The 20,367-nt window shown below is 40.9% G+C and overlaps 1 protein-coding gene across 3 annotated transcripts in view; it reads right to left on the bottom strand.

Annotated features, from left to right (window-relative positions):
• SLC1A2 (solute carrier family 1 member 2) overlaps window positions 1–20,367 on the bottom strand; it is a 94,067-nt gene that overhangs the window by 36,248 nt on the left and 37,452 nt on the right. For all 3 annotated transcript variants that reach the window (XM_074584276.1, XM_074584273.1, XM_074584275.1), the window contains one exon: window positions 487–626. In XM_074584276.1, coding sequence (XP_074440377.1) covers window positions 487–616 — 130 coding nt within the window. In that variant the 5' untranslated portion in view covers window positions 617–626. The remainder of the gene's footprint in view (window positions 1–486; window positions 627–20,367) is intronic.

The following is a 20,367-nucleotide window of genomic DNA, read 5'->3' on the forward strand; positions in this document are numbered from 1 at the left end:
TAAAATGTCAAATTGTTCCATATTTGGAAGCTGCTAAAGCCAGAGGCAACATTCAGGATGAGATCATGGAGCGCTGGCTTACAGCTACAGAGAGGGGGATAAACCTTAAAAGCAGCGGAGCGTGAACTGAAAGATAAAAGATGAAGGAAAAGAAATTTTGAAGAGTTTTTATCTTTTTTTCAAGTAACTGAGAGGAAAAAATGTGTAGTGTATTTCGTTCTACCGAATGACATTGATCTGACTGGCCTTGGGACTTTGATCACACTCCAATCAAAACCAGGTATAGAATGTATCTCAGTGGCGTGTTGCTCTGTGCTGTGTCAGTAACAACCTGCACACCTGAACTAAGGCAACAATGCCTATGGGAGTCCTCTTTACTTTCTGGCTGTTCTACTGGAACAGCCGATGACCACAGACAGGGTCTGTGGTACTACATGAGCAAATACAGATAAAGACAGTATGTCCAGACCAGCAGACGTATCTTACCGAATACAGTAAGAGTCAGGAGCAGATTCCTGTGGAGCGACTGGCAGAACTGCACACATATGTTCCTGGATCTGTGCTCCGCTGGACTTAAATGACTCTCATGCATCCGCACTTCTACTTGCTTAGGCATATTGTTGGCACTAGAATGAAAAATTAAAAACAAGTAAAAGTTATAGCACAAGATGCCAGAAGTGAAAGGAAAGTCTGGATTACTTCCATCATCTGTAAGTGGGGAATCTGATGCATATTCCATTGCTACCCACATTTTACAAACACTGTATATTTACTGCTCTGAAGAAGTTTCTGAAACAGCAATAGTTTCTTTTTCTAAAGGTGTTGCCTTTAAAGTATTTTTTGTGGTTATCTCTCAAATGCTGGAGATGTAAACAGAATGAATGACATATCATCCCAACTGTCTCATGGGCTAAACTATTAGTCTTGAGCTGGAAAATTCAGTTTCCCCACAGATCATGGCTGTCTACTTAAGTAGGAGAGACGGCTGAAGAACACAGTTTCTATTAGCAGGAAAATGCAGATTTTAATACCTTATTTAATTCCAATTCAGGAAAAGGTTTAAAAATGAGGATTTATTTGCAAAATAAAGCATTCCAGAATATTTTGTTTAATCTTCCCAAAATGTTTCACTTCAATATTAACATTTTATTGTAATATAGTCAGAATGCTGAGGTCAAAAGAATCTTTTTCAACTTGGTTCTAATGAGACTTGAACAACTGCCACTGAAAATTAGTGAGAAAACTATGCATTCCCCAAGAAAATCTTTGGTTTCATTGAACTGGCAGTGTTTAGAGGAAAAAGTTTTTTGACTAACTCTATTTTATATTTGGGTAAGTGATATGCACATAATGCAGGACTTTGAAAGCCCTACCTCTAACTTTCTCAATGCCTGAGAAATCATTAGGAATAGACTCCCTTTTCATATACAAAATATTAAAATGTACTTGAAAAAAATACTAAAAATATGACTACAAGTAAAACACAGTTTCCTTAAAAGTTAAGGCTGTCTACTTAAATATGAGAAATGGGTAATGAACAAATTTTTTATTATCAAGAAAATATATTTTTTGAGATCTTGCCATACTAGGGCAAGATTTTAGAAAAAGGAAACCAAATCTTCCTCTACAACAGTAGTCTGAGGTCTACAGAACTAAAACAAGTCTGAAAAGCTATATAAAGTTTCGATGTTCTCAGTACTAAACCATTTCCAGGGAATCAAATTTTTTTTTTTGTTATATACAGTGTAGCTTGTTGTCTTCATAAAGTTTCTCAACAGAAAGTTATGATTAGACCCGTGACAAGAATTCAGACATTTTGATGCAAATAATTTAATGATTTTCCCTTTCAAAGTGAAACAGCATTTCTTTCCAATACATTTGGTTGTTAAAAAAGGATTAACCAGGGGACAATGTGTATAGCAGTTATTTGAGGAATTATGAGAAAGATGAGATGTTTGCATTTTTCACGCACATGGGCCACAAAGCCGTGAAATTACTGATGGAAGTGTGTCACAAAATCAAGGGACTTGGGATCCAAACTTTGCAACCGGGGATTACATCTAGTTTCACTTGCATTCTGAACATGAATGTATAACTTTTTTAGACCTATTATTCACCACAGGTTTGTTGATTATATATTCCTCTGAAACTTTGAAAAATGGATAGCTGAAAGAATTTCAAAAGAAAATCTTAGAGACTCTGCCATTAGGAAATGATTGGGCAGAACCGGAATGGATCAGTAAACAGAAGCACTTGATGATGTTACATGTCCTTCTAGGATTTTGCTTTGGGCTACATTTTGTCTGGTTTCCTGGACCCTTTCCCATCTGATGCCATGCCTATAGCTTCATACCTTCCAAAGGAAAGCCACCTCACAAATACCTGCTTCCCCATCTGCGGGCCTTTTCTCTAATTCACAGACAGTGGAAGCGTATCATTCCACTGACACCATTGCTGAAATAAGTCCTCCTATACAGAAGCAGGCCTCTGGTCCTGCTCTTGTATTCATGCCTTATTTCTATTCCCATCCACTCCTAAGTGCTGCCTGATGTGGTCAAACAACACAGAGCTTTTGCATGGTAACAACCATCTTCTTCAAAAGTTCAGCCATGTAAAATGTAGATATCTAAATACCCTCTGAGAAGAGAAGGAAATGAGGACATGAAACTCTTTAAGGACATTCCTAAATTTCCAGGAACTCAATACCATATTGTGTGCTTCCCTCAAGTGCAAAATACGGGTTTTACACTCTCCAGTTCTTCAAGATCGTAAGTGAACCTTCAGCATGGACTGAAATTCTGCTTGGTATGTGTTTTTTAAAGAAAAAGACCCAATACCGAAATATGCTAACCATGCAGATCTGTTACAAAAAGCGTTGACAGATTAATACCACATGAAAAATGTTACCACAAAGGATAAAAATCTAAGCATTTGCATTGTTAGCACTGCTCTTAGCAATGAGATTTTTATCACAGACCAGAGACAAAGTACTGTTCCAGGCTTTTGAGTGTGTTGTGGTGGGGAAGAGGAGGAAAAACAATAATGAAATAAAAACCTTCTGCAAAGGATAAGAGAAGCTTCTTGTGTAGCACATGACAAAACCAATATTTTGCATGAGAAATTTTCTATCTAATTACTTGAAGATGAAAATCTGTTTGACCTCTGAATCATATAAATGAACTTGTGCCTTATGGACTGAGTCATCCTCCTTGTGCTGTTTTTGTGCCTCTATTCGCATCTTGTAAATGATATTTAGCTCTGTCAGAATGCAGAACGTTTTGCACCTGAAACCTGCAGTCACATAATGACATAACCGCAAGAAGTTCCTACTGAAGTCAGTGGAAGATGCACAGATGTAAGTTAGGGCAGAATCTGGGCCCTTATGTAGCCAGATTCCCCGGAATGTGTCCCACTCCTCTGCCGACATTAGTGCACATTAGTGCATGCTCACATGCACAGCTTACCGACACCATGAAAGCCACAGTACCATGTTAAAGCATGCAGGGAAGGAGTTTAAATATGTATAAGGCTTTCTTGTGCTTCAGATTTTCTTGCTGAAGGAAAAAATTAATGCATGACAGAGTGGAGCTTGACTGCACCCCAACTCATGTGCAGTGCTGGGACTCAAACACAAAGCCAGAAGTGTACCAACAACGTGAGCTCCTCCTACGCAACCGAACACTGTTAATACAATCTCTATGTTAATGGCACCTCTGTGCATAGGTAAGTACCACAAAATCGTGCAGAATGCATTTTAGCATTTGCGGTCTTTCAAAACTTGCAAATTATTACCTTGGTTAAATAAATCATTGTTCCACTACACTGAACTTCTACGGCTATTGAAACAAACGAAGCATTCTGAATGCTCATCTGAAACCCATGAGACCAAAACCTCTTTTAGTCTAACTTCACTGGAGCCAGAAGATGATAATATAAATTAATTCTGCTCATTATTTTCATATGTCATAGTGACAAGAAGCCAAACAGTTAAGCTCCAAAATAGGCCCACAGAGAGCTTTAAGAACTGAGACCTTCAAAGAAGATAATATTTTCTACCAACTACAGGCACTTGAAAACACTGACAGGATTTACAAAAAAATGAACCAAATATTGGAGAATGTGTAGTCACATGAAACGGCACATACCAAGAACTAGATGTATGTGGTGGCTTTTGAATGATTGAGTATGATCTTCTGCCTAGCCCAACATCACCTATCCTTCTCCCTTTTGAGGCAGCACTTATCCCTAGAAAAGGAGAGGAACCCTTTTGAGCCCAGGAGATTTATTTTTATCCACCTTAGGACAGTACCGTAGTGTCTCAAAGTGAATACAATCTGTATTTTCAACAACTTCAAATATGCTCTACTCTGCCAAGGCAATTACGTAAGTGCACTAACAGAAATTAAACTGCAATTTTACTGCCTTTTAAGCAAAGAAACAACCTCTTGCCTGAATAATCAAGAAGTTAGCTACTTGCTCTTTCCACTGTCCCTCATCCCCACACTATGCACCAGGTTTTTATTATATAAATACATATATATAAAAAATATATATAATGTATAATATATATAATATATTATAAAATTATATAATAATTTTATTATTATTTAGATTATCTAAATATTTACAGTTAGTTTTTCATGTGAGATATACAGTGCTATATGAGTTAATCTGCAATTTTGAAGCTGTAGTCTGTTTCTCTTGCTGGTTGCTACACATAATGGTGTCAAAATGCAGGAAAACAAGTTATTAAAACACCAACATCCCTAGGACTTTTTGTTCCTATTTCCTCCAAGCATTTTTCTTACGTTTTATTTTACCTCCCTCTGGGAAAATCTGCTGTTCTATTTCTTTTCAACTGCTTCTTTCCTTCTCGTATTCCCACTGAAGTTTCTAGGCCTAAAAGGTTGGAAAAACTGTTTGCTTCTTTTCCTTGGTTACCAAATATAACTCCTTTCCTCACAAAAGTTAAAGGTTAACAATTTACATACACAGTGCTTGAGTGACAATGGCCCTTTCTTTTCAGTCAGTTATGGGGAAAGAACTCTGCATCTCTCAAATACTCACCCGGTTTGGCATAAACCTAGAGTATAGACTAGAGGGAAAAAATAATCTTGCATCTAAATGAAAAATGTAGGCAAAGATCATGGTGAAAACAGATGCCGTGGACAGGGTAAATTAGTAGCGACAGTGTTTAATCTGTATAAGGTATTTCAGCTGTGTCAATTGATCAAGCAGGTAATTCTCAGTATAATAACTCTGCTTTGGTTAGTACTACCTGGAAATTAATTTGGTCTTTAGTTCTGGGAGATGGTGAGCTGTTTAGAGGAGGGGTTCTTGTTAGCATAGCAAATGCCTATTTTAGAGTAGGACAGTGAATAATGATACATTTTTGGGACCTGGCAAAATAGCTCTTTGAGGTTTATTAAGGGTTATTTAGTAGAGAGTCAGGGTTTCAGCAAAGTATTTAGGGAGGATTTAGGGAAATAGCATTTTCTTCCTGGAATACCATGAATCACAGAATCACAGAATGATAGGGGTTGGAAGGGACCTCTGGAGATAATCAAGTCCAACCCCCCTGCCAGAACAGGGTGACCTAGAGCAGGTTGCGCAGGAAGGCATCCAGGTGGGTTTTGGATGTCTCCAGAGACGGAGACTCCACCACCTCTCTGGGCAGCCTGTTCCCGTGCTCTGCCACCCTCAAAGTAAAGAAGTTCCTCCTCATGTTTAGGTGGAACTTTCTATGCTCAAGTTTGTGCCCATTACCTCTTGGCCTGTCACTGGGCACCACTGAAAAGAGCCTGGCCCCATCCTCCTGATACCCACCCTTTAAGTATTTATAAGCATTCATAAGGTCCCCCCTCAGTCGTCTTTTTTCCAGACTAAAAAGACCCAAGTCCCTCAGCCTTTCTTCATAAGAGAGGTGTTCCAGTCCCCTCATCATCTTGGTAGGTCTCTGCTGCACCCTCTCCAGCAGTTCCCTGTCCTTCTTGAACCAGAGAGCCCAGAACTGGACACAGTACTCCAGATGAGGCCTCACCAAGGCAGAGTAGAGGGGGAGGATGACCTCCCTCCACCTGCTGGCCACACTCTTCTTGATGCATCCCAGGATGCCATTGGCCTTCTTGGCCACAAGGGCACATTGCTGGCTCATGGTCATCCTGTTGTCCACCAGGACTCCCAGGTCTCTTTCCACAGAGCTGCTCTCCAGCAGGTCAGCACCCAACCTGTACTGGTGCATGGGGTTATTCCTCCCCAGGTGCAGCACCCTACACTTGCCCTTGTTGAATTTCATAAGATTCCTCTTTGCCCAACTCTCCAGCCTGTCCAGGTCTTGCTGTATGGCAGCACAGCCTTCTGGTGTGTCAGCCACTCCTCCTAGCTTTGTGTCATCAGCAAACTTGCTGTGGGTGCACTCTGTCCCCTCATCCAGGTCATTGATGAACAGCACTGGGAGCAGTACTGACTGAAAAAAACACTGGTTTATGTTTTGTAGCAATTACTTCAATCTAAGTAGCAAGAGAGAAAACAGCTTTGGACAGATTGGCTTAGGTTTCAGTTCAGAGCCTAAGAACATATCTTGAGTTAGATGTTTACTGTCAAACCAAACACTGCTCTCTTGTGAAGCAATGAGTAAACAGCAAGCACAAATGTCAGTACTTGTTCAGTTGTGCCTAGGAAGACTGGCCTTTCTAAGGAAAAAAAAATAAAAAGGGATGTGTGTGGGTGTGTGTGCGTGTCAGAAGTTGAACTAGCTTTCTTGGCCTCAGACTAAAAAGTGAATGAGCTGCAAATGTCTTCTCGACAACCACCTCAGACAGGTGGTTCAAATGTAGTCACAGTTGAAAATTCAAATTTAGTAAAAAGTAGTATTATGAAGTTTGGTGCATAGTAATCTTGGTGAATCCTCATTGACAGAGGTTGTCCTAGCAATCAGTGGAATTGCATGGGAGTAAATGAGAGCTTAATCTGCCCTGAAGAATATTTGTTAGCAGCATGACTTGGATCAGGGTTGTATCTCTTCCCCTTTCCCTGGAGAGAGACTGTAACACGTGATGATTCAAGATCATGTGCTATGTTCAAGACAGAAAGAGAGAGTATGGATCTGCTCACCCCACATGATGAGCTTACTCCTATCCCATATTTAGGAAAGTGTCTACTTCATCTGCAGCAACTCTTGTGAAATTAGGGCTAAAGCATCAGTTTAACAAGAAACTTCTAGTTTGAGTTGAAATAGAGTTGTCTGCTGCTTTAATTAATTGTATCAAGACAATAGCTGCTGAGCTTCTTTTGGGAGACAGTCTGGGACTATATTGTTCCACTGTGCTGTGGCATGTGCTGTAGTGTTGGGGTTTATTTTCTTAGATTAGATATATTTTTCAAACCACAGTGGAGCTAGTAAAGCTCATGATATACAGATACAATATGACAGGCCATGCAGGGGAAACAGCTAAAATCCTTCTATTGTGCAAAGTATACATTAGCTTTGGCATCACTCCTGCGATGCGATGTCCAGTTGTTAAAACACTGTATTTTACATCGATAAAATATGTGGTCAGGGCTCAGCCTCTCCACAAAAATAAAAAAGAAATTAAAACAAATACACAAAACTACTACAAACAAGAGTAACATAAGCTTTAGTTTGCATTAACAAGGGGTTTATTTTAAGCCTCTTGCTGCCACTAAGCCCGTCTATTGAATTTTAACTGCATTATGTAGACTTTTTCTTGTAATTTGTAAGACATTAATGAATTCTGAGTGGAGATTTAGTCATTTACCATAGAGCCTGATTTGACCTGGGGACTGGTATTACAAGCAACACCCTGAAGCATGACTTGCCTTTTTGCAATAGGAGAAGAACTTTTTTCCCTGGATCATCTTAAAATCATGTTGTTTCCTCTGAGTTAGCATTTAGTATACGTTCTGTGAGTTTAACATTATCATATGAATGAGTTTAATCATAATCATATCAGGACAACCAGGTCATCAGGCCCACTCAGCACGGGTTTATGAAAGACATGTCCTGCTTGACTAACCTGATCTCCCTCTATGACAAGGTGACCTGCTTAGTGGTGGAGGAAAAGGCTGTGGATGTTGTTTACCTGGACTTTTGTAAAGCCTTTGACACTGTTTCCCACACCATTCTCATGGAGAAACTGGCTGCTCCTAGCTTGGACGGGCATACTCTTTATTGGGTAAAAAACTGGGTAAAAAACTGTCTGGATGGCTGGGCCCAAAGCGTTGTGGTGAATGGAGTTAAATGCAGTTGGTGGCAGGTCATAAGTGGTGTGCTCCAGCGCTCAGTATTGGGGTCAGTTCTGTTTAATGTCTTTATCAATGATCTGGACAAAGGGATCGAGAGCACCCTCAGTAAGTTTGCAGATGGGTCAGAGTGTCGATCTGTTTGAGGGTAGGATGGCTCTACAGAGGGACAGGCTCTGGACAGGCTGGATCGATGGGCCGAGGACAACGGTATGAGATTCAGGAAGGCCAAGTGCTGGGTCCTGCGCTTGGGTCACAACAACCCTCATGCAGACCTACAGGTGTGGGGAAGAGTGGCTGGAGAGCTGCTCAGTGGAAAAGGACCTGGGGGTGTTGGTCGACAGCTGGCTGAATATAAGCCAGCAGTGTGCGCAGGTGGCCAAAGCGGCCAACAGCATCCTGGCCTGTATCAGAAGTAGTGTGGCCAGCATGACTAGGGGAGCAATCATATCACTGTACTCAGCGTCAGTGAGGCTGCACCTCAAATACTGTGTTGAGTTTTGGGCCCCTCGCTACAAGAAAGACATTGAGGTGCTGGAGTGCATCCCAAGAAGGGCAACAAAGCTGGTGAAAGGTTTACAGCACCAGTCCTATAAGAAGCTGCTGAGGGAAGTGGGGTTATTTAGTCTGGAGAAAAGGAGACCGAGGGGAGACCTTTCCACTCTCTACAACTACCTGAAAGGAGGCTGTAGTGACTTGGGGGTCAGTCTCTTCTCCCAAGTAACAAGTGTTAGGACAAGAGGAAACAGCCTCAAGTTGCACCAGGGGAGGTTTAGACTGGATATTAGGAAAAACTGCTTCACTGAAAGGGTTGACAAGCATTGGAACAGGCTGCCCAGGGATGTGGTTGCGTCACCATCCCTGGAGGTATTTAAAAGATACGTAGATGTGGTGCTTAGGGATATGGTTTAGTGATGGACTTGGTAGTGTTAGCTTCACGGTTGGACTCAATCATCTTAAGGGTCTTTTCCAACCTCAATGATTCTATGATGCTATGATTCTATATTTAAATAGCTGACCAGCAGCATCCTTACTGAACCTGCAGGGAAGAGTGATCTGTGTGAATCCTCTCCTGTCTCCGAATTAGTTAGCAGTTATATGCATCTCTTTATTCTTATTTTTTAAAATATTGTTGCATGAGGCCATTTAGGAAAGCAACTTTTCATTATCTGAGTTTGCAGTCTTTGAACTTTGGCTCCACTTGTTTCCGTTTTTAAAAACCTGTTAGAATTGGCAGGAGGTTTCTGCTCACTAAATGCCTTCTTTAACAGTTTCTCCAGCTTCTGAGTCTAGGTCCAGAGGCCATTTGAAACCAGGATCAAAGGAAAATATTTTTTTAGAAGCACATGGTCCCTTTTTGACATATCTTTCCACAAATACTTATCACAGTGGAGCAGAGACTTCTCTTTTTTTTTTTTCCCTGGTGTCTCTTTATGTCTGATTGATTTATGTATTGACTTATGTATTAACTGGGCTGCAGCAATACATCAGAACAATAAGAAAGAGAAGTAAAGGTGATGGATCTGCTGGGCAGGAAGGAATTGTTTTCTATTCACAATCACACACCCTGTCTATGTCCCCATACATGGCTTTGAATAATCTCTTTAGACAGACTGCAGTGTGTGGGTAAAGCCTCTTCCTGTGCAAGATTTCTCCTATTAACTTGCAATGTAGATTTTACATAGCATATTATAGCATATGTCCAGAAGGACATGGATCTCTTGGCACAAGTCCAGCAGAGCAGGCACAAAGATGATCAGAGGGATGGAGCACGTCTCCTGTGAAGACAGGCTTAGAGAGTTGTGGTTGTTCAGCCTGGAGAAGAGAAGGCTCCAGGGAGACCTTATAGCAGCCTTCCAGTACCTGAAGGGGGCCTACAGGAAAGATGGGGAGGGACTCTTTATCATGGAGTAGAGTCATAGGACAAGGGGTAATAGTTTCAAACTAGAGTGGGGTAGGTTTAGATCAGACATTAAGAAGAAGTTTCTTCACAATGAGGGTGGTGAGACACTGGAACAGGTTGCCCAGAGAGGTGGTGGAGGCCCCATTCCTGGACACATTCAAGGCCAGACTTGATGAGGCTCTGAGCAACCTGATCTAGTTAAAGATGTCCCTGCTTACTGCAGGGGGGTTGCTCTAGATGACCTTTAAAGGTCCCTTCCAACCCAGCACATTCTATGATTCTATGACTCTGTACCTGTTTGTGTAAAATACAATTATCCTCTTTCTAACAAAACCACTGTGATTCAATGTGATCTGCTGGCTTCATGTGGTTTATGGTGCAGGGTTCCATGAACAGTGAACTTTAGTCTGCAACCTCTCCATAGGGACTCATTTTCTTTTCCATATCATATAGAATCATAGAATAGTTTGGGTTGGAAGGGACCTTAAAGAGCATCTAGTTCCAAGCCCCCTGCCAATGGGCAGGGACACCTCCCATAAGGCCCATCCAGCCTGGCCTTGAACACTTCCAGGGATGGGGCATCCACAGCTTCTCTGGGCACCCTGTTCCAGTGCCTCACCACCCTCACAGTAAAGCATTTCTTCCTAATACCTAATTGAAATCTACCATCTTTCAGTTTAATACTGTTACCCCTCATCCTATCACTACACTTCCTGATAAAGAGTCCCTCCCCACCTCTCTGGGCAACCTGTTCCAGTGTCTCACCACCCTCATTGTAAAGAACTTCTTCCTAATGTCTAATCTAAACCTGCCCTGCTCTAGTTTAAAACCATTGCCCCTCAGCCTATCGCTACATGCCCTTGCAAACAGCCCCTCCCCAGCTTTCTTGTAGGCCCTCTTCAGGTACTGGAAGGCCGCTATAAGGTCTCCCTGGAGCCTTCTCTTCTCCAGGCTGAACAACCCCAACTCTCTCAGCCTGTCATCACAGGAGAGGTGCTCCAGCCTTTTGATCATCTTCGTGGCCCTCCTCTGGACCCACTCCAACAGGTCCATGTCCTTCTTGTGCTGAGGGCTCCACAGCTGGACACAGTATTCCAGTACGTAACTGCAGAACTAGAAATGCTTTGGGAGTGTCAGGTAGGCAAGGGAGAAAGCAATCAGGATAACACCTATGTGTTTGAAAGGAAGAGAGATGGAACTTTATGTACTAAATTGCAAAAGTGCCAACTCTCTACCCACCAGGTGGTGGGTCTGATGCTAGGGATCCACAGGGAAGCTTTACAGATATCCTTCCACTGGGCAGCCATGAACTTTTGCAGGCTCCGGGATCCCACAAAGGAGTGTCTTTGGCCATCTCTTACCTGGTCATATGAAAAACTGATTTTAACACCTCAAAGACAGTGTGCATCAGAGTGCCTGTGTGTAGGCACATTAGCAAGTTAACTAACTTTCTAATTTCGTGGCATGACAAAGTATGTTACAGTTCCTAAGAACAAAGCCAAGGCAGTTATCCAGACCTCACACAAGACAGGTGTCCTGTGGACTTCCATGGTCCTTGGTAAGGAAGATCCCCAGCACTTTACTAGGACAAAAGTTTTTGTGATCAGAAATCCACTCCTTACAGAAATACCTAAAAGACCCAAAGGTCCTTCTTGCATTTCCATGTGCTGACCAGCCTACCAAGCGGAGTGAGCGACCAAAGACTTATACTCCTCTCCTTGTGAACATCTCCAGGGTGAAATAACACTGCCTTGGTAGAGATTTGCTGTTGTTTGTAGGAAGACAGAATTTGTAATATTGCCCACATTTTAGCTGACAAAGAAAAAGCTTCCATAATTTGCCAAGTCCTCTGGTCCATATCAGCTCAGGACCTGGACATGAACTTTTTTTTTAACAAGTCTTTAAATTTGGCACTGACATATTTCTGTGAAGTTCTGGCTCTGACTGTTCACTATCTCTGCTTTTCTGATCCTGAATCTCAAGCCTAATCAACCTGAAAAAGCAAATCCTGCTATGACATCATAAAGATTCAGATTTACTCTAAATTTTAGACCTTAAAGGGATATCAGTTCTTTGTGGAAGGAGGGCTGCTGGTTTGTATCTTGTTTGGAATAAACAAGGGGCATTTCCATCTACAGGGATTGTATTCTATCCATCATCCAGAGCCTAAGGAAACAAACTATGTTTTTAACCATACATTATAATACCTACCATAAAGATGATAATTTATGTAATGATGCATACGTGGAATACCGTTTTTATCTGACAAATTTCTGATAGGGCTTTATAGTGGTATAACAACCTGGGAACTTGCGTGCTCCATTACCCCAGAATTATGTACTGAGGCTGAGATGAACAGTAATAGAATTACTGGATAAATCATGTTATTATTATGGCAACGGATATAATAACGATGTGCTTTGTGCAAAAAATTATTATACTTACATGCTCAGAAACTCAATGACAAGTAAAATCATGATCTTGCATTTGCTTCTACCCAGGGTGTGCCAGGTAGCACAAAGAAAAAGGCTATGAAATGACTGGGAATTAACATAGTTTTCAAGGGCTCTGAGCAAATACTAGGCCAGCGAGAATGTGAGAAGACCAGAAACGTAGCAGCTCCTAGACATGCTGGCTAGGGACAAAAAAGAGTAAAAGTGTGGGGGTTTTTTATGTAATTCAGAGTAGTTCACAGACAGGCAGACTGAACAAGGAGCTCTGAGACAGATAGTAAGAATTAATTTCATTTTCACAATGGGAAACAAAATGCAAGTTCTCCTATGAATTTATTTCTTGAGTGATGGCTCTTTAAATTCTTTTCCCTGCAGTAAATTCTCACAGGTTTTGTCACTGAAAGCAGCTACACCAGTGATTTTGGACGACATCACTTGCACAGAACAAGCTTCCAGTGGCCACATAAACCCTCATGGCTGAATTGGTGCACAGTGTTCTAAAAAAAAAAAAAATCAGAGCTCCTCTCCAACTTCCAGTGGCTAAAGTCTGAGATAGCTGACCTTTCACATTTTCAGTATTTTCCTCTAAACACTGCAAAGCGCAGAAATAGATCCAAGTTTGACTAGACTTCAGATAACCTTCATAAAAAGCAACCAATTCACTGAAAAATGCATTCAGTTCCATGGGATGTTTGCCAACGAGCCAGCGCATAACATTGAATCCAGCACTAATTCTGTTCTAAAACATTTCTCAGTGCTTCCTGTGGGGGAAATCTCTCTTCCAGAAAGTATTGTGGATAGTTAGAAACTGTTTGCACAAAGAGCGACTACTAAGGAAACTACCAGAAAACAGTTGAACTTCTATGCAGAAAATGTCAGAATTTGGATTAGTGTATATGGAAACTCAAAGTCTCAATTTGCTCCTACATACCCTAACAGATGTTAATTCTGCCTTGGCTATAGATAATGGTGTTTCTCAGCTGTTCTCCAAAACCTGACTTACGAGGAAATTTTAAACAACTATAAAGCTAGTTTACCACTGCAATCTCTGAATGCCAGAAACCTCTGTGAAAGTGCAGAGGTCTCGTGGCAGAACATTAGGAACAGACTGGTGTTCACCAGTACAATGTTATCTCATAAGCTGAAAAAGACATTTTAAGCTTTTTCTCTCACCAACCATATGGCATATTCTATCTTAAAATGCATCCTGCTCAATAAACTTCTGGTCATTCTTTTCTCTTGCTCATTTTGTTAATTTTTTTTTCCAGATCCCCCGCTTCTCTTTTTATGCCAATATGCTTATATTATAGCCAGACATTTAGATTGCTTTAATCACAACTATTGCTCCAACAAAATTGCTTTGGCCAAACTCTGCTCATGTTCCTTGAAAACAGTCTCAACAAAAATTACTTGGGCTGAGCCCTGAAACAGCAAAGAAACTTAGTTTTGAAGACATATTAACTTCCTGTAGTATGTTAAAGAGATTATAGAAATCAAGTGTAGCATAATAGAATCACTTGTGACATTATTTTAGCTGTACAGCTCAGCATCCTCGTTGGATCAGTATTTATGATCACACAGAACAGGCTTTGATGAGTGCATGCCATCTGCTGGAACCAAAAAGGCTTCTTACAGAGGAACTCCTAAAAGGCAACAATAATTTTCACCAGGTGTAAAGCATCTCTTCATTTTCTCACGTGCCTTCGTAATTAAGGTTTGGAGCATTTTTTTCATACTGTGCCTTTAAAACAAATGAAAAACAGTAGTAAACACACCGTGACACCGTTCTTGGGAAAGAAGGGAAAAGTTTCCTATTCATATGGACTAGTAATTTATTCTAGTAGCTGTATGAAATGGAATGGACATTCAGAGAAATAGGCTGCTCAGGGGATCTGTTTATATTGTTCTCTCCTTATCAACACATCAGAGATGTCTGCTAGGAAACTACACACAGAAAACTAACAGTGTTAAGATGGGAGCTCATAAATACAAAATAGCTTTCCCAAAGAAGTGTATATTTAGGATTCTGGCCTGAAGACAGATGATTGGGTTGTTTTCTACCTTATATATAATACATGTGATGCCCTCAGGGCACACACCACTCTGTCAAAGGATCTGCCTTTGTCTCCCTTAGGTCTGTTCACACTCATTTTACAGATGCAAAGGAGTTGAGAGAATTGCATCACTGGCAGGAACAAGATTATTTTTGGCATTCCATAAATCTCTGTCCTAGCAAGACATTTTCTTGAATATTTTATTTTTGCTCCTTATTTAGTATTGTCCACTTGACTGGAGTATAACACTTCGAGTAGCCTCAGCTGACCTACTTCAGTTCTGCTTGGTGGTGCCTTCTTAGGGAGATGCTCCACTTCAAGACAGAGCAGCATAGTTAATATATGTGTTGAAGACAAATCTTTCTATCCAAAAGTTGTGAGGCTCTACAGCAGGATGCATTGCTCTGAGCTCCAGCAGTTGGTTTTCTGCATGATACAACTACTGTCACTGCATGAGGATGTAATAGCTTCTGTGAAAACTAGGATGGATTTTCTAACCTTAGCCAAATTCAACCACGGAAACTTGAATTTTTCAAAGTTAGTGGAAATCAAAAGAGATTAATCTTCCAAATTATCCTGTGCTCCTCACCCTTATGGCTTTTAGTATGAAGACTGAAGCTGGTCAAACTAGAGGGCTGATTTAACCCACTTTGAAATCTCTGACAGTGACCAGCTCAAGACACCCAGGACATGACTGTAAGATGATCGTGTAGCACAGTACTTCCCAAAGTATTGTCCTGATATTCATCAGCCTGTGTGTTGTGGATTTCAAGTGTTATCCAGATATAAACTGTATGGCTCCTTCAATACAAAGTTAGAAAGAGAAAATACAAGCACACACCAAAAGCAATTTTTCCCATTCTTCCTTGTGAGACATAGTCCAGACTGCTTAAGGAGACCAAGCCCAGGATGGCACTGGGAATCTTTGTAGAATATGCCACACAACTAGAAAGCTTGTAGAGTTTTAGCTTGAATTATGCTCAGTTACATCCCGAGTCATAAATTACAGAATGATCTTAACCCCAACCAGATTTACTATGTCTGTTTTCCATGGTAAATTCCAAAGCATATTAAGTAAACATAATCTCCAGCAAAATGGTGACGTATTGCAGAATGCTTTAGCCCAAGGAATAAAAAGTCTAAACCAAATAATGAACTCCATGAGCTAAATCCTAAGGCTTTTACTGAGTTTATACCGAGATTTCTACTGAAGTCACTTGAATGTCCACCCAAAGTTGGAGCTCCGGAAAATCGCATTCACTTTTAGATTAAATCATTGCCAAGAAATAAAAAAAGACCACACCATGAAACATCTAAGTAATGGATGTCTTCAAGTGTGTTTGAAAAGGGCTAGTAAAACTGTGTGAAGGGTGACACCCCTCAGTGTTGACTGGCCTGTCCCTGGGCCAATGTCAGAGTAAATAGAGAGAACTAGAGGTTCACTTTACAGCACACTGTCACACCCAAACCCAGTCTTCTGGACTTTTAATCTAATGAATAGTGATCTCCTGGGACACAGCTGTGTGTTAATCAGCAGCTCTTACACATGTCCTTAAAGTTAAGTATATGTTTATTTGGTTGACTGAACCGGTCCCTAATCAATGACTGCAGGAAGATACAGCCCTGGAATTCACTAGGCTGTTTCTTGTAAAAAGAATCTTACAGTAGAATCGCAAATGTAAAGCAATCGCTGCCTAAATAATGATCAAGGGAAATACAGTTTTTTGACTAACAGCTGTATGTATCCTACCTTATCTTTTTAATGCTGACTAAATATTAGGCTTCTAAGTACTCAGGGTCTTTGAAGCCAGTACTAATTTAAAAGACCCTGATGTTTTTTTCATTATATGCAGATCATCTAGAAAATTCTGACTTTTAGGACTATGGGAGGCTTTAGCTTACATTCCTTTTATTTACTGCATTTGTATTTTGTTGTTTGAAACCTTTAATAGCAAAGCACACTTCAAACAATAATTTGCTGTCATATTGTTGTTTGTAGCCAGAAGTGAGCAGGAATCACAGCTGCTTCTGACTCCTGGCACTATCACTCAGGCTCTGGCTGTCAATACAGTGTACCACAGGCGTGCTCAGTGCGAGCCAGCAGACATTTTGATCATTTACCTTTACAGCTTATTCCTCAGCACCAGAGTTTATTCTGTCAAAAACAACAAAGTGGGGAAGCAGCCAAAACGAACACACTAAAAATACAAGGGACTAGGTAATGCTATGGTTGTGCCCATGTTGTAGGGCAAGATAATGCTCAGGTTAGGCTGAACTTATAAACAGGCATACATCAACAAGATCATGTGCTGGAGTTACGATGCAAAGTTTTATAGTACCTTACAGCACTTGCATGTTGCTTTCAGATTAGCAAAGAAATTTATATTTAAAATCCACAGAGTACATGACTTAGCTCTGTGTCGCTGCAAACAACACAGTATGTGCTAGTTTAATTGCTTGTCTTCAGCTAAGTATTTAGTATACAGATTTAAGTGGGAAAATACGACACTTTCTTTTGCTTAACAAACCTAATTGAAGAAGCAGTCTCTTCAAATGCTCTTTAAAACTCTGCTGCCCTTTGCACATAACCTGCAGTAACAATGAGTCTCTTAAACTCTTGTACTTTTCTCCCTGATTAATTAGCAGGTAACATCAATCAAAGGTCAAAACTTTGTACCACTAAAATACTTGAAAAGCTCTAGGAACAAAAAATCTGTGATTGTGTATTTTTGTGTCTTTCCTCAGGCATCATACCACATATTTTTCTTCAGTTGTCTTCTGTCCAACTCAAGTCTCATACACTAACCTCGCTACTTTCTGATTACTCAAAACTATAGTTTTTCATGGTTGTATTTATTGTAACAGAATTAAACAGGCTGCTCTTGCCATTCTTGAAACACTTAACTCAGTTCTTCTGCTGTTACTGCTTCTTTAGGCTGTTGGGGCATCCCAAATACCACCCCATTGCTCTGTGAGTGGCCCATGACTGTACGCCTTTCAGTCACAGCTCCCTTCATATAGCACTGGTTACAGTGTGTTTCAAAATACACAAGTGTCCTTGAGGACATTTACAAGAGCACTGTGGTCATCCCCACGTGTATTAAGCTAGCTCCTTCAGCTGGTGGAAAGCAGCAGATTCATCAAAATAAAAATGTCTGCCCCAGAGAAAACACCAGAGGATTAACTTCTTGAAAAGGTGCCCTCAGCATTTTCTCTGACCAGTTTCTCTCTGTTTCTTGTCCCCTTCATCTGTCCCCATTCCCCTCCCCCACAGTATCAGGTGGCCATTCCCCACTCCTTGTTGTCCCCTGCCACCTGCCTGCAGAGAAACTCCAGCTGTGCCATGCTGCATGCACAGGTGGGCTTCCCAGCACTCAGGTAAAAGCCACTTTCTAGGAGTGTATGAGAGCAACATTTAGGAAATTTAAAGCCAGAACCAATGCACTGTCCCTCTTACAGTAATTATTACATTTACTATATTTCTTGACAGGTTCATTGACTTTTCAAGGGGCAAAAGTAAAGTTTGTTTCAACTGGCCGCAGTGAACTCTCCTGCCAGCTTCAGTAAGGATAAAGCCCATTGGAAACAAAACTGTCCTCAGCTTTCCTGGCATGGTATGAAGTTTTAATTCTAGCAGTCTTCAGAAGGGTTTTGCCTGGCAATCATGGCACCACCTACAAAGAAAAAGATCTTGTCTCCCTCTTGCTACACAGTAGAAATCTGTTGGAGAAGAATGGGCATATGTTTTGCTGGTAAAAAATGACCTGTTTCTTCTAAAACAAGTATTTTATGCATTGATATGCAGTCCAAGAAGGCAAACTGGGCTAAACCAAAATCCAGTTTCCTAAGGACTGCACAGAGCTTGAATTTTGGCCCAGAAATATGTAAATTTGGGGACACTCAGGATTTCCTGTATTTTTCTTTCAGTTCTGGGCTTTAATTGCCAGGTGATAATTAAGTCATATGTTATAATATAATTCACTGTATTGTAAGCTTGGATTTATTCCTATTCTGCCTCCTTCTTCCTTATTCTGCTTTAATCTCTCCAGCAACTGGAGCTTAAAGTATCTGAGCAGGAGGATGTGATTCTTTCTAGGAACCTGAACAGCACAAGGGCTCCATTTCAGAGGAAAGAAGACTGATCTGAAATAGCCTGGGTAATCTGACATGTCAATTTTTAGAGTGACAGGAGCTAGAAAACATGATTTATGGTGAAGGTATACTCCTTGCATCTTTCTTGATGTACCTCCACGCTTGATTCCCCATAGTGGTTTGAGAGCTGGCGCAGAGTTGCAGAAGGCAGCAAAGGCTTGGGCAGAGTGGCACTGGATAGCACCTCACACCACCACAACGTCTTGGTGTCATACAAATCCAAGTGACCCAACAAGTAACCTTGCCTTCACAAACCAGGCAGTGACAAAGGTCTACAGCTAGTGAGAAGGACAATTAATGAGCTCTGCATTTTTGCCTCTAGCTCTCAGTTTTAGTAATTTGATCCATTTCATGGCAAAGACTAACACAAAAGATTTTTATACCCTTAACATTTTCCATGCATTTCAATACTGCCTTGCTTGCAAATTTATTAGTAGCACAAATAATGACTCGCAGGTGTTCTGCAAGTGATTATTTGCAACAGAAAGCATGGGTGTTAGACAACAAATACAAAAATTCTTCACCTATGCTTAAAAATACACATGAAATGTGACCAGTAAGAGTAAACACACATGCTATAGGCAAAGGTACAAAACAAGGCCTTACCCTGTTGTATTCATGTACGAAATCCCACCTTTGAATGACAATATAGGACATTTGCATTTTAACTGTATATTTTTATAAAATAAAGTGCTTCTCAGGATCTCCTTCTTTCAGCTATGCATCTCTAGAAACATGGAGCTTGACTATCCACTACACTAGAATAGCTTAGCACTAACGATGGAGAAGTCAAAGGCCACAAGATGGTTGCTAACAACCCACTCCATTAAACAAGACCACCAGAGTACCTCGGGCTCCTCCTTACCACTGACATAACGCTGGCAATTCTCTAGGCTTCCCCTGATCTCTCTTTGGGTTGCAGACTGAGAGCCGCTAAGGCCTCTCCAGGGTACAAAGCGATATGTTGGGGGTACAGGCCAGCCCTGTACCAGATGAGGATAGACCATGCTCGGTTCTGACAGGGGCCTGCTCAGTTGTTTCCTTAAGGTGGCTTAACCTAATCTTGTTGAAGGTGTGGCCATGCTACACCCATTTAGGTACATGCAACTCCTTGTGAATAAGTCATAAGCCAAAACCACTCAGAGAAAAAGAATAAATATTCCTGAAATAGAAATACATTAAGCAAAAAATCTTACTCTCTCCATGACTAATCCTCTCTACCTCCATAGTCAAATATTTGCATCTTGCTCACTATGTAATACAAAAGGCTCTCCAGCTAATACATTCATTTGGATTCACTGGGTCATGTTCAAGGAAGGTATGAAAATGCTCTGCAACCCACACCTAGCCTTGAACTTATCTGAGAAAACAAAGCTTTAGCCCTGTTCCAAGAATGACCTTCCCATCATTCTTCTTTGCTTTTGAACACTTTCATGTCTCCAGGTTCCAGAAGACAGCCTTGAGAGCCACAGGAATCTCTGGGCAATGCCTGAAGTAGCTGGTTCAGACCAAGCAGCTTCAGCAAACATCACCCCAGTTTTCT

The sequence above is a fragment of the Larus michahellis genome, chromosome 4, assembly GCF_964199755.1.
Source record: "Larus michahellis chromosome 4, bLarMic1.1, whole genome shotgun sequence".
Taxonomy (NCBI): domain Eukaryota; kingdom Metazoa; phylum Chordata; class Aves; order Charadriiformes; family Laridae; genus Larus; species Larus michahellis.